At 35.3% G+C, this 12731-nt stretch overlaps 3 protein-coding genes across 3 annotated transcripts; all 3 read right to left on the bottom strand.

The window, feature by feature from the left end:
• Positions 1-1156: 1156 nt before the first annotated feature.
• On the bottom strand, positions 1157-3165 carry LOC140004414 (deacetoxyvindoline 4-hydroxylase-like). Its single transcript, XM_072084494.1, has 3 exons — positions 2300-3165; positions 1891-2212; positions 1157-1726 (listed from the first exon to the last, which is right to left on the bottom strand). Exons 1-3 carry the CDS (start codon positions 2848-2850, stop codon positions 1463-1465), a joined length of 1137 nt encoding a protein of 378 aa, XP_071940595.1. The 5' UTR covers positions 2851-3165; the 3' UTR covers positions 1157-1462.
• A 2966-nt stretch (positions 3166-6131) lies between these two features.
• On the bottom strand, positions 6132-9783 carry LOC140038903 (deacetoxyvindoline 4-hydroxylase-like). The gene is made up of 4 exons (XM_072084491.1): positions 9647-9783; positions 7428-8472; positions 6865-7186; positions 6132-6710 (listed from the first exon to the last, which is right to left on the bottom strand). The coding sequence occupies exons 2-4, from the start codon at positions 7976-7978 to the stop codon at positions 6447-6449; spliced, it is 1137 nt and encodes a 378-aa protein (XP_071940592.1). The 5' UTR covers positions 7979-8472; positions 9647-9783; the 3' UTR covers positions 6132-6446.
• LOC140038904 (deacetoxyvindoline 4-hydroxylase-like) lies at positions 9561-11992 on the bottom strand. The gene is made up of 3 exons (XM_072084492.1): positions 11407-11992; positions 10171-10492; positions 9561-10072 (listed from the first exon to the last, which is right to left on the bottom strand). The coding sequence occupies exons 1-3, from the start codon at positions 11907-11909 to the stop codon at positions 9806-9808; spliced, it is 1092 nt and encodes a 363-aa protein (XP_071940593.1). The 5' UTR covers positions 11910-11992; the 3' UTR covers positions 9561-9805.
• Positions 11993-12731: the final 739 nt, after the last annotated feature.

The following is a 12731-nucleotide window of genomic DNA, read 5'->3' as shown; positions in this document are numbered from 1 at the left end:
TTCAACAATCCTTTTCTTTGGAGGAACCAAATTCAACAATTCAAACACTTCTGAACACGGGCCTCTACGAAAAATGGCCGTGTGTAATCCGTCAACGCCAGATAATAATTAGGCTGAAATCCGTTCGGGGAAAAACACAAAAAGTCCTTTGGCTGGACTCTTCATTTGTAGAACCACGTGTTACTATCAATTGTCAAACAAATTATTAACTCGATTGGTTGCTTTTCTTTTTTGTGGAAAGATAATGAGACATGTTAATAACTTTAGAAGATATTGTACAGAATTTTCTGTGTAGTCTTTCAAAGTTGTTTCCTTGTAAACTGGGGGATTTTCATCTGATGTCAACTCCTTGATTGGCCCATATATTCGTGATTTATATACTTCCCCGTGCTGATGTCCCAGAAAGCTCGCCACTGAAGTTCTAGGACCTACTCCTTTTGACACTACTCTATGATCAGCACTCTTGAATTTTCCATTTGTTACCAGCTGCAGAAGAGAAAAATTTTCCAATGACACAGGGCGGAGATACAGGCCTACTTGGATTCTCTACCTTCGAACTTGACGAACTTGAATTGTGTAACTTCGCATTTTCAAAACCTTTATTTCAGCAGTAGAGACAAATATTGCAAGCCTTTTGAGGAAATTATATAGGTCATCAATTGCAACAATAATTTACACTGAAGCAAACTGAATATGTATGATTAAGAAATCTAAACTAAACAAAATTTTCCTTACTTGGTATTGATTTCTTCTATTGGGATTTGAAGACAAAAAGATTGACAACCAGATGCTTACAACAAGTATAAATACTTGCTCATGTTTTAATCATTTTGCGAATTAAAGTTTTTCGTATGTAACATGATGAATCAAGTATATAATCCACCAGCATTTTTTAAGCAACCAAGAGACATGGAATATTGAATGCTTCAGCCCTTTGAAATAATTGTGGAGTGACCAAATTGAAAGAAAATTCGTGAATCACAACTACTTGTGAACTGAGTCAGCCAAACTGACTCAATGGGCCCAAGTATTTCTGAGTCTAGCTGGGCTTCTAAATGGGCCCAAGTTGTTACACGCTACAATAGACTAAATACAAACTAAGACAGCTTGACGCAAATTTCTTCTTTTACGAGGAGTTAAAACAGAGAATAGCTCGTTGAAGTGAAAAAGAAGGCATCATATCAGTCTCTTCTTTTTTTTTTTTATCATAACACAATAAACTTCCACAACAAATCCTTCAGACACACACAGAGACTTATCCGACAGACGACGATAGATATAAATTACAAGATAATCCACCTCTTATTCTTAGCAATTTCTATGTTTGTATATATCGTTTTAGCGTATAGCTAAAATCGTTATTTTAGGGTGAACTCAAAGTTTCACACGGGTGGTTATCTTACACACACACACAATCAACATAGCAAGACGCAGCAAAAGAAATTTCCTCTGTCACAGCCTTTCAGATCTTGAAATGCAGCAATGCAGATCTCCTATCACCGCTGATATAGTTCGAGAAGAGCTGGGCCATGCAGTCTTTTATCGTTGTCCTTTTATAGATTGGGGGATTTTCATCCGATAGCAACTCCTCAATTGGCTCATACATTCGCGATGTAACTACTTCATTATTCGCAGGCACCATGAAGTTTGCCACTGAAATTCTAGGACCTACCTTCTTCGCCAGTACTCTGTGCTTACTGCTTTTGAATTTATCATTTGTGATCAGCTGCACTTGGGAGAAATACAGAAAGATTAGCAAGTGTATGGCATGCTATGAATCTTCAATCTATACACACACGCTTGAAAAGAATCATCATGCTTAAATGTGCATATTTGCAATTACAAAATCCCTTGTGCTGCTTGGAGCTCAAAGTACACGTAAATCTTTACCTGCATCATGTCTCCAAAGTCCACGACCATAGCTCCAGGCAAGGGAGTGACATCAACCCATTCATTTTGGTAAAGCACTTGAAGACCACCGATTTGATCTTGCAGGAGCATATTCAGGAAGGCTAAATCATTATGGACAAAATTCCCCAGAGTTAATTCGGGTTCAGGACAAGGTGGGTAGTAGTGCCCAACGAAGTAAAGCCCCTCAGCACAGCCAATATCTTTCAGATAACTTTTTCTTAGTCCCAAGGCCTCTGACAGCAATTCAAATAGAGTCATACCCAATGTATTAACACAATTCATGTACTCGCTCATTGGATTCCTGCACCAGTAAACAGTAATCTGATGTGAAGTGATGTGACTAGGCAAACTTAAGTGATGTGAAGTAATTAATTGAGCTTTCACATACCTGAACTCCCCTGGCAATTCTGGAAAGTCAGCTGGAAGATGATCAAATTCACAAGAAATACAATCACCCCAGGTAACTGATTTTTTGATCTGGGAACGATCAAAAGTGACCTTATTATATCTGAGCATAGCTTTTGGATCACTCGTGCAATATAGCTTCTTGATCTCGACATCTTGCTCATGAAACTGGCGTACTGCATCGACCATTTTGTTCATCACAGTTGATGGAATTCCATGATTAACTACCTGGAAGAACCCCCATTCCTCAGATGCAGCACGAATTTTATCAACAGTGTCTGAGCGCGTATCTGCATCTTGGTTGATGCCTCCAATATCTATGACGGGAATGGAAAGATTGGAGTTTCCAGGACACGGCTTGTCCTCAGGCTTATCAAAATCGTGGACAAAAATTCGAGGAATCTTTGTCGCGCCTGAATCGATTATTCCCTTCACACCAGCTTTAGAATCAAAGAATGCTCTGAATTCTTGTTCTCGATCATAGTCAGGCGAAACCACGGGTTGAACTTCTCCAACACTGCTTGTGACCACCATATTTTTTTCTCCAGAGAGGTGCTAGGGTTGACGAACTATTGAGGTGGGCTGTTTCTCAAAGAATGGTTATTTGTAACCATAGTTTCAGATCACCCAATGCTTACCAGGAATTTACTTAATTAATATTACTATTAAAATGCAATAGTGAATGAACCTCAAAAAAAGAACCTCGAGCTATAAATAAAATGAATTTTGAGTTTGATTGGCAGTCTCCAAAGCCTTTGCAAAATTACTAGTCAAACAGAGAGACAAGAAATATGACAGCTTGCCAAGTTGCGTGCGTTAGTTTAAAAAACAACGAAGAAGAGATGCGATATAATCTGAAGGCACATTTTACTAGTAATAAAAAAAAAGCTCTAGCTTCCCCAGATATTATTTTATGAGGAACTCTATAATGCAAATTTGTCGTTTCTGTATACCCAAGATCGATGGCATCACGTTTCAATTGCCGTTTCTGTATGCCCAAGATCGACGGCAACACGTTTCAATACTGACAGATTCATTATTTACAATTTCATCAAGGGATGGTTTCAGAAACCTCCCCTAAGGTCTCTATCAATTTCACTGAGGCCTCTGAGATTTGAAAAATTACATATACCTCTCTTGTCATTTAAAATGACAATACTACCCTTAAATATTTTAATGAATTCCCTTGTTTGGTATGCTTATACTTAGAATGACTTTAAAATTATTTTTTCATTCTTATTCCTTTTTATTTTAATTTTTTGCTCATAAAATTGTAAAATTACCACTATTATCTCTAGTTTCTATTATAACCAAATGTCGAACTAATGATTATTTTGATGCGTTAACTTTATACGTAATCCGATATTTTTTTTGCTAATCTTTGTTTTTTATTTTTTGGTATTAAAATTAACAATAAATCGAAAAGAAATTGCTCAAAATCACTACTAAATTATAATAATCCCACTACTCAAAAAATTCTTAAACTCTGAATCAATTATTTCAACATTTTATTCTCTGTCTTATAAATCTAAATTCATAATAAAATACCATCAAAAGTATCCTATCATAGTGATAAAATTATTATTATAGTTATTTATCAAATAGTAGGTATAGATATGAAAAATTCGCCACCTTTTTCGTATAATCACATTAGATAATTTTATAATTTTATAGGGAAGTAAATTAAAACTCATTACACAAGAGCATTTTTGGGTATTCATTTAAAAATTTGACCAAGACAATTTTATTTTAAGGTTTTGTTACTAAAATTATCAAATGAACGGAGGTATGTGTAATTTTTTAAACTTCAGGGGAGTTCAATGAAATTATCAGAAATCTCAAGAGAGGTTTGTGAAATTATCCCTTGGTCAAATGCAAATTTGTCGTTTCTGGATGCCCAAAAAGATCCAACACGCTTCAAATTTTCTATACTGAGAGTCTGACAGATGCATTATTTATTTATTGATACCTTCCCCAACGGGCAACGACTGGCCCACCATGATGGACTACTTTTACCTGTCACGAACATTAGAGATAGAAGCGTGACAGCAAGAAGGCTAAAGTAACAATGAAATAATTAGTCACATTCCTCCCAAAAAAAAAAGGAAAGAAATAATTAGTCACAGTGCCATGGACCACAAATAGAGCAATTCATATTTAGTTCAACATTGACCCACATCATAAAATTGCTTACACTCTTGGACCAATAAAATCATAAACATTACAAGAGACTTGTGTATAAGGGACTAGTTAGTTGGTATAAAAACTTGAATACACCACCTTGAATTTTTTAATTTTTATCGTTGCAGGTAAAGTTCAAAATCCCGATCTAATGTTTAAAGATGGAGTGACCCAAAACTGGTTGTAGGGCATTGTTTCCTGGCTGCAGCCCAAATAGATCGCTGGTGGTTGTAGGGCATTGTGTTCCTGTTTGCTCTAACCGGAGTGGGCACTGATATGGTGACATAATCTTCTTTACTATTTTCGGTACAAGACGAAATTGGAGGGCTCTGGTCCATCAAAATTAACCGGTATTAAATAATATGCCGACAAATTCATTATTGGTCCATATTCAATTGTAATGTTTGGATAGCCATTTTTTGGCTTCAAATTATTTATTTGCATCATAAATATAATTTTCAACACACTTTTTTATCTTTTCAATTAATTTTTTATCTCACATACATCACATCATAAAAAGTGTTACAGTAATTATTTCAAATAATCTCCTATCCATAGCATCATTGTAATTTTAGATTTTGTTATTTCAATTATACCTTAATAATTAATGATTGAAGTTTCAAATTATGCTCTTTTTAATTTATTATGATGATTGAAATTCGTTATATCATATCTATTGATTTAGAAGAAAATAATGGTTCATCATTAGTACTTCCTCAATCCCTAATTATTTGGCTTTGTTTCAGGAATCCAACTTTTTAAGAGTAGTAGTTTTGTTTGTGATGTTTGTATTTTTCTTTCTAATTTTACTCTCACAAATTCGAAATTTGAATTTGAATGGTAACATGCATATGATTAGCGAAATGGATTATATATTGGAAAGAAAGATTAAAAGGTGTTTTGACTTTTAAAGAAGACACATATTTTAGGACATCCTGCAATGGATAGTAGGATATTCTCAATGAGACGGAGAGAATATTACTACATAAAAAGTATAATAAATAGCCTTCTCTTAGTCATTGGGCCAACCGCAATGGCTAGCAAATAATTAATTTTTGATTACTGCTCAAATTTAGACCATCAAACTCGAAAAGAAAATTTAAAACTTGTTCATGTAGCTAATTAAAAATCAAACAATTTCAGTGGTATTATCATAATTTATTTTTCATGGAAAAAGGAAAAGCAAAAGAAGTAACTAGAAATATCGATATATTAACTTTTAGTATCGCATAGTTGTACTAATTTGTGTTAGACTTGGTGCAGTACTTATAACAACCTGACTAAATCAAAGAGATACTCAAATAACTCCTTTAGAGACGGGCATTTCAAGAAAGCTCATTTGGAAGCAAAAATATTTTAGACTGAAGCAGCAGTACAAATCCCAAGGCCAGCTACTTCTACTATCTTGGGACTTTCTTGCCTAAATTACTTTAACCTAAAAGAAGGAATAAAACCTCTATTTTTTCATCTTGGGGAAGAGGAATTGGAAGTTACATGTACTCCGTAGATAATAACTTAACGATCCAATGCCAATCCATTGATTTATGACCATTTACAGAATGCCATGGCCGAATTTTCTAGAGGGTCTCACTCATTTCTTGCTTCAACTACTACTATTACTTGTACGAGGGAAATGAAAAATCAAGCAACTCTTTTTTGGGCACATATTTCTGTAGGAATACCACAAGTTCTCAGGTATGATACACCTGTAATAAGACAATAAATCCTTCAGACACACACAGCGACTTGTACAACAGACGACAATAGATGTAAATTACAAGATAATCCACCTCTTATTTTTAGGAATTTCAATGTTTGTATGTATCGTTTAAGCGTATAGCTAAAATCGTTATTTTAGGTGAACCCAAATTTTCACACGGGTGGTTATCTTCACGCACACAATCAACATAGCAAGACACAGCAAAAGAAATTTCCTCTTTCACTGCCTTTCAGACCTTGAAATGTAGCAATGCAGAACTCCCATCACCGGCGCTTAAGTTCGAGTAGAGCTGGGCCATGCAGTCTTTTATCGTTGTCCTTTTATAGATTGGGGGATTTTCATCTGAGAGCAACTCCTCAATTGGCTCATACATTCGCGATGTAACTACTTCATTTCTCGCGGGCCTCATGAAGGTTGCCACTGAAATTCTAGGGCCAACCTTTTTCGCCAGTACTCTGTGCTTACTGCTTTTGAATTTATCATTTGTGATCAGCTGCACTTGGGAAATACAGAAAGATTAGCAAGTGTACGGCATGCTATGAATCTTCAATCCATACACACGCTTGAATAGAATCATGTTTAAATATGCATACTTGCAATTACAAAATTTCTTGTGCTTGGAGCTCAAAGTACACCTAAATCTTTACCTGCATCATGTCTCCAAAGTTCACGACCATAGCTCCAGGCAAGGGAGTGACATCAACCCATTCATTTTGGTGAAGCACTTGAAGACCACCGATTTGATCTTGCAGGAGCATATTCAGGAAGGCTAAATCACTATGGGCAATAGCCGCCTGAGTTAATTCGGGTTCAGGACAAGGTGGGTAGTAGTGCCCAACGAAGTAAAGCCCCTCAGCACAGCCAATATCTTTCAGATAACTTTTTCTTAGTCCCAAAGCCTCAGACAGCAATTCAAATAGAGTCATACCTAATGTATTAACACAATTCATGTACTCGCACATTGGATTCCTGCACCAGTAAACAGTAATCTGATAAGGCCAGGGCAAAAAGAAACATCTGCAAGTCATCTTGCATTATATGAAGCAATGAACATGTTAAATGATGTACTAGCAAAACAAAAGGGTTGGATCATCATATCTTGTTCTGTGTACTTATTCATCATAAGAATTTATTAGGCAAAAGCGTTGCCTTAAAAATTTGACTTGGCAAACTTGAGTGATGTGAAGTAATTAATTGAGCTTTCACATACCTGAACTCCCCTGGCAATTCTGGAAAGTCAGCTGGAAGATGATCAAATTCACAAGAAATACAATCGCCCCAGGTAACTGATTTTTTCATTTGGGAACGATCAAAAGTGCCATTATTATATCTGAACATAGCTTTTGGGTCACTCGTGCAATATAGCTTCTTGATCTCGACATCTTGCTCATGAAACTGGCGTACTGCATCGACCATTTTGTTCATCACAGTTGATGGAATTCCATGATTAACTACCTGGAAGAACCCCCATTCCTCAGATGCAGCACGAATTTTATCAAAAGTGTCTGAGCGCGTATCTGCATCTTGGTTGATGCCTCCAATATCTATGACGGGAATGGAAAGATTGGAGTTTCCAGGACACGGCTTGTCCTCAGGCTTATCAAAATCGTGGACAAAAATTCGAGGAATCTTTGTCGCACCTGAATCGATTATTCCCTTCACACCAGCTTTAGAATCAAAGAATGCTCTGAATTCTTGTTCTCGATCATAGTCAGGCGAAACCACGGGTTGAACTTCTCCAACACTGCTTGTGACCACCATATTTTTTTCTCCAGAGAGGTGCTAGGATTGACGAACTATTGAGGTGGGCTGTTCTTTGAGTCTTTTCTCAAAGTTCGGAAATTCACAAGTAAACTGAGGCATCACTGAGCAGCTTATCGAATAAGTTGCTCAATAATCAACAAAAGTGTGCCAAGTAGGGGTATAATTTTGACGAGTTTGAAGTTTTATTCAAATTTGACCCGTTTGTATTTGGAAAAATTGGCATATTAGCAAATTACTATGATTGTACTTATTCACACTTCAGAATGAATTAATGCTGAAACTTTTGTATGAATATCATATTGGCTGAGATTGGAACATATAAGTAAGAACCAAAATTTTATAGGATCCTTAAACCTGCTTTTGGATAGCAGGGCATTGAGCTATCAGATATGAGGGCCAATTTGTGAAAAACCAAAAACTTTGATAGAAACTTCTTCCCTCTAATGTAGCCGCGAGGCAGAAAATAGCAGTGCAGCACCAATTGTGAACGTCTGAAAAGTAAGAGTGAGAGAAAAAAGTGGATTAATTAGTATTACAATTTGACCCCGCATCATTTACCGACTGCATTATTACAACCATAGTAATGCTTGTCAGCATCATAAGCTTGCTGAATTTGTTGACATCCAAATCTTTAATGTATGACTGCTAATAAAAATGAAGTTCAATTCTTTTGATTGTTTAGTTTTAACATACTTGATAGGATTATAGAACAAATATCTAATTAAAAATATCATTACATTGGGCAGATGTAAGCTACAAAATGAATAACATTGTCCTTCAAAACAAACTCAAGACTAAAATCTAAAACAAGAATTAAACAAGTAGACTAACATGAGAATATTGATTCTTTAACCAAAATTTATTTGAGAAATTGTGAAATCACAATAAAATCTTGATCTTGCAAAATTATTTATGCTAATACACTTTATCATTTTTAATAATATGAAATCAAGGAAAGAAAAGATCCAACCTAATATGTGCATAACATCAATAGCATAACCATAACTTTCTTTTGGTCTTCTGAGGTGTTTCTATAATTCAATTCATGCACAATACTTGCACATATGCTTTCTTTAAAATATATGGTTAGCTAAGAAAAAACAAACCAAATTAGCTAATTACACTAATTGTTCATCTATTTTTGCCCTTTTTTTTGGTTATAAAATGGAATTTATATTTCAAGTATCTCTTTTTGCATCTCCTAAAAATTTGTATATACACAATAATCTTTCAAATTAATAACTATTAAATTATAAACTTAACCCTAAGCAAGATACCAAGCAGCGTGCAAGGCACGTTCTCTTATACTAGTAATATTGAAAGAGAACTAACATTTAAATCTGCCAAATATTAGCTTTGATAATTGATATATTGTAGCCCCACCTTGCTATGTTAAAAACACAATTTTAGGATTACTTGATATGAAGGTCTAATGATCAGTTCTCCATTAAGTATTCCTTCTTAGTTCCAGAAAACTTTTACCGCTGATGTGGGTTTCTGGATTAGAAGCAACAACATCATTACAGATAAAATCAAGCCCCAACGTTCCAAGGAAGAAATGAAGCTAAAGGCATGGTAATTGAGACACGGGGAAAAGGCAAATATATTCATAGTCCAAAATCTGCTATCACACATATGCTAGTGCAATAAACACAGCCACCATACCTCTATATTTAAGTTATTAGAATTGGATGAGTGGCTGCATACTCACCACCTTGTGGAAATCACATCAAGTTCGAGGAACATGATCCTTTCTCAGGACAGACCATATGTAACTGAAACTAGTAGCTTGTAAAGCTGACTTTTATTTCAGAAACATGGCTCTCAATACTTCAACAGCTTAAAGTATGATAATGGTGATGTCCCATCGAGCCCTTTCTTGTAGTAAAGTGAGAGGTAGTCCTTTGTAAATATTTCCCTATAGATTTGAGGATTTTCTTCAGATATCAATTCTTTTATTGGTCCATATATGCGTTGTTCAGACCCTTCGCCAAAATGTGTTCTGAAAAAACTTGCTACTGAAATTCTAGGTCCTACTCTTTTAGCTGGTACTCGATGATTGACGCTCTTGAATTTGTCATTGGTGATTAGCTGAGACAAAAAAACAAGAAGAAACTCTAAGGATTGATAGAATGAAAGAATAGTCTTTTGAATAAGGTTTTTAAGCCATTTAATACGTCAAAACTTGCCTGTAAAAGATCTGCAACATTTACTAATACAGCTCCATGCAAGGGAGGGACATCAATCCATTGATTTTGATGGAGTACTTGCAAGCCACCAACCTGGTCTTGTATAAGCAGAGTAAGGAAGCCACTGTCTGTGTGATTGCTAGTACCAAGTGTTAGCTCAGGCTCAGGGCATGCTGGATAGTAATGTCCAACAAGAAAAAGTCCCTCAGTACAACCAATATCTTTCAGGTAACCCGGTTTAAGACCAAGTGCTTCGGACAGCAATTCAAACAGAGTTTGCCCAAGCTTGGTTACATGTTTCGAATACTCAAGGAGGATGTCTCTGCAACAAAACATACCGCATTTAAATACTTCTGCACAATTCATAAGAACAAAACCTAGATGATTCTGATGATGGATGAGTCGATCAAAATTGTTGCTCTGTAGTTGTTCTGTGATCTTAGCTGTATACTTTGAGACCCACATTATGCATAGTAGGGAAGTGTTGACAACAATGCTATACCAGTTAGATTTGGAAACCATTAGTTACAAGTACAGAATAGTTGCAGATTATTCAGATGGTTTTGCTATACTAACAGGGAATGACAAATTCCAGATGTCTTGTGATGCTCTTAGTCTTGATTTTTGCATATTTTGGTTTAACTCTTTGCTCTATGGTACCTCGTTCAGTTTTGTGCACTTAAGTTTTACAACTTCTTTAGCATAGGTTGTGGCTGCCTTCGTAGTATGTTTTACAGACCCCAACCTTTGTCATTGTTAAAGAACCCCTTTGATTTTCTCTTTTCTCCTCATCTTTGGGCTGAAGTTAACTTTTTAATCGGAGAGAGCATGCTTTCGTAGAAAACAATGTGGCCATTGACAATGCTTGGTTATTGTAGTATATAGTATTGCTTGGTTATTGTTTTTCTCCTGACTTAAACAGAGGATAGATGCATTTGAAGGAGAAAAGAGTGTTCTTCCTTGGTATAGAAAATGCTTTCTAGCTATTATATGGAACCTTGACCCCCATTCATCCAACCAAAGCGTCCTGTATTACTATGCATCAAGAGAAGAAAAAGACTGCATAAAAGTAGTGATCTTACTTCCAGAGGATATGAATAAGACGAATTTGTAAGCCAATCAAATTAGTAGGCACTAGACAGGCTGCCTGTGTAGTTTGCCACCACAATAAAATGAACATTGCTAGTGAAAATCTGACAAAGGCAGTAACCTAAAAATTGTTTCAGGAGATGTTACCTGCAGACTGCTGGCAATTCTTCAGGATCAGGTTGATCAGGAGCCAATATACAAGATAGAGTGTCCCTCCAATTAGCTGCTGAAGTTTGGTACAGATCAAAATTCGAATTGTAATAGAACTTTTTGGTCACATCGCGTGAATAGAATTGCTTCTTCGCCTCGATGTCCTGCTCATGGAATCTTCTAACAGCATCAATCATTTCATCCATAACAGTTAGAGGAACTTCATGGTTGACGATCTGAAAAAAGCCCCAAGTTTCACATGCCTCTCTTACTCTATTGATGATTTCGCTACGAGAATCTGGGTTTTCATTCACTCCTGCAAAGTCAATTACAGGAACATTCAATTGACAGTTCCCTTGACTTGAGTTATCTTCAAGCTTGAGCTCATTATGAACAAATATGCGCGGTATTTTCGTTGACTGAGCATCTATAAGTCCTTTCACTCCAGCTTTTGTATTATCAAACTCTTCTAGTTCACTTCTTCGATCATATTCTGTCATCGCCTCTGCTGCAAATTCGATATGGCTTGAACAGGATGATATATTTGAGGCGTAATTTGAGAAACTTCCCTTGAGGCTTTTAATAATTTCACTTGAACCTCAAAGTTTTAAAAATTACATGTACCTCTGTTTTTATTTAAAATAACAATACAATCCTTAAACATTTTAATGAAATTTTCTTATTTGGTATGCTTATACTAAGAATGAGTTTTAAAATTATATTTTCATTATTTTCCTTCTTATTCCTCTTTTTCATTTTTCGCCAATAAAATTATAGAACTACCATTAGTACATCTAACTTTTACTGTTACCAAATGTCGAGCTGGTATTTTTTTTTTTTTTTGATGAATTAACTTTATATGTGATCCAATTTTTTCCAAATCTTTGATTTCTATTTTTTTTGTGTCAAAATCAACAATAAATCAAAAAGAAATTATCCAAATTCGCTACCAAATTATGATAATTCCACTGCTCAGAAAAGCCCCAAGCTCTAAAACAATTATTTCAACACTTTATTCTCTGTCATATAAATCTAAATTCAAAATAAAATACTATCAAATGTATCCGATCAAAGTGATAAGATTATCATTATAGTTGTTTCTCAAAATAGTAGATATAGACATTAAAACTTTGGCACTTTTTCTTTATAATTATGCAAGATAATCTTACAATTATATAGGAAAGTAAATTAAAATTCATTACACAAGGGCATTTTGGATATTTATTTAAAAAAATTAACCAAATCAATATTATTTTAATGTTTTGGTTACTAAAACTATCAAATCAGGGACATAGGTGAAATTTTGCAAACCACGGGAGAGC

This window comes from Coffea arabica, chromosome 3e, assembly GCF_036785885.1.
Source record: "Coffea arabica cultivar ET-39 chromosome 3e, Coffea Arabica ET-39 HiFi, whole genome shotgun sequence".
NCBI classification, from domain to species: Eukaryota; Viridiplantae; Streptophyta; class Magnoliopsida; order Gentianales; family Rubiaceae; genus Coffea; species Coffea arabica.
The sequence above is the reverse complement of the archived record's forward strand: the minus strand, read 5'-3'. Positions and strand labels throughout refer to the sequence as shown.

Excerpts from the sequence above, each read along its gene's own strand:
- LOC140004414 (XM_072084494.1), bottom strand. The coding sequence starts at position 2,850 with ATGGTGGTCACAAGCAGTGTTGGAGAAGTTCAACCCGTGGTTTCGCCT. Across the intron at positions 2,213-2,299 it reads GAATTGCCAGGGGAGTTCAG|GAATCCAATGAGCGAGTACA; the intron begins GTATGTGAAAGC and ends TTACTGGTGCAG. Across the intron at positions 1,727-1,890 it reads ACTTTGGAGACATGATGCAG|CTGATCACAAATGATAAATT; the intron begins GTAAAGATTTAC and ends TCCCAAGTGCAG.
- LOC140038903 (XM_072084491.1), bottom strand. The coding sequence starts at position 7,978 with ATGGTGGTCACAAGCAGTGTTGGAGAAGTTCAACCCGTGGTTTCGCCT. Across the intron at positions 7,187-7,427 it reads GAATTGCCAGGGGAGTTCAG|GAATCCAATGTGCGAGTACA; the intron begins GTATGTGAAAGC and ends TTACTGGTGCAG. Across the intron at positions 6,711-6,864 it reads ACTTTGGAGACATGATGCAG|CTGATCACAAATGATAAATT; the intron begins GTAAAGATTTAG and ends TCCCAAGTGCAG.
- LOC140038904 (XM_072084492.1), bottom strand. The coding sequence starts at position 11,909 with ATGACAGAATATGATCGAAGAAGTGAACTAGAAGAGTTTGATAATACA. Across the intron at positions 10,493-11,406 it reads GAATTGCCAGCAGTCTGCAG|AGACATCCTCCTTGAGTATT; the intron begins GTAACATCTCCT and ends GTTTTGTTGCAG. Across the intron at positions 10,073-10,170 it reads ATGTTGCAGATCTTTTACAG|CTAATCACCAATGACAAATT; the intron begins GCAAGTTTTGAC and ends TTTTTGTCTCAG.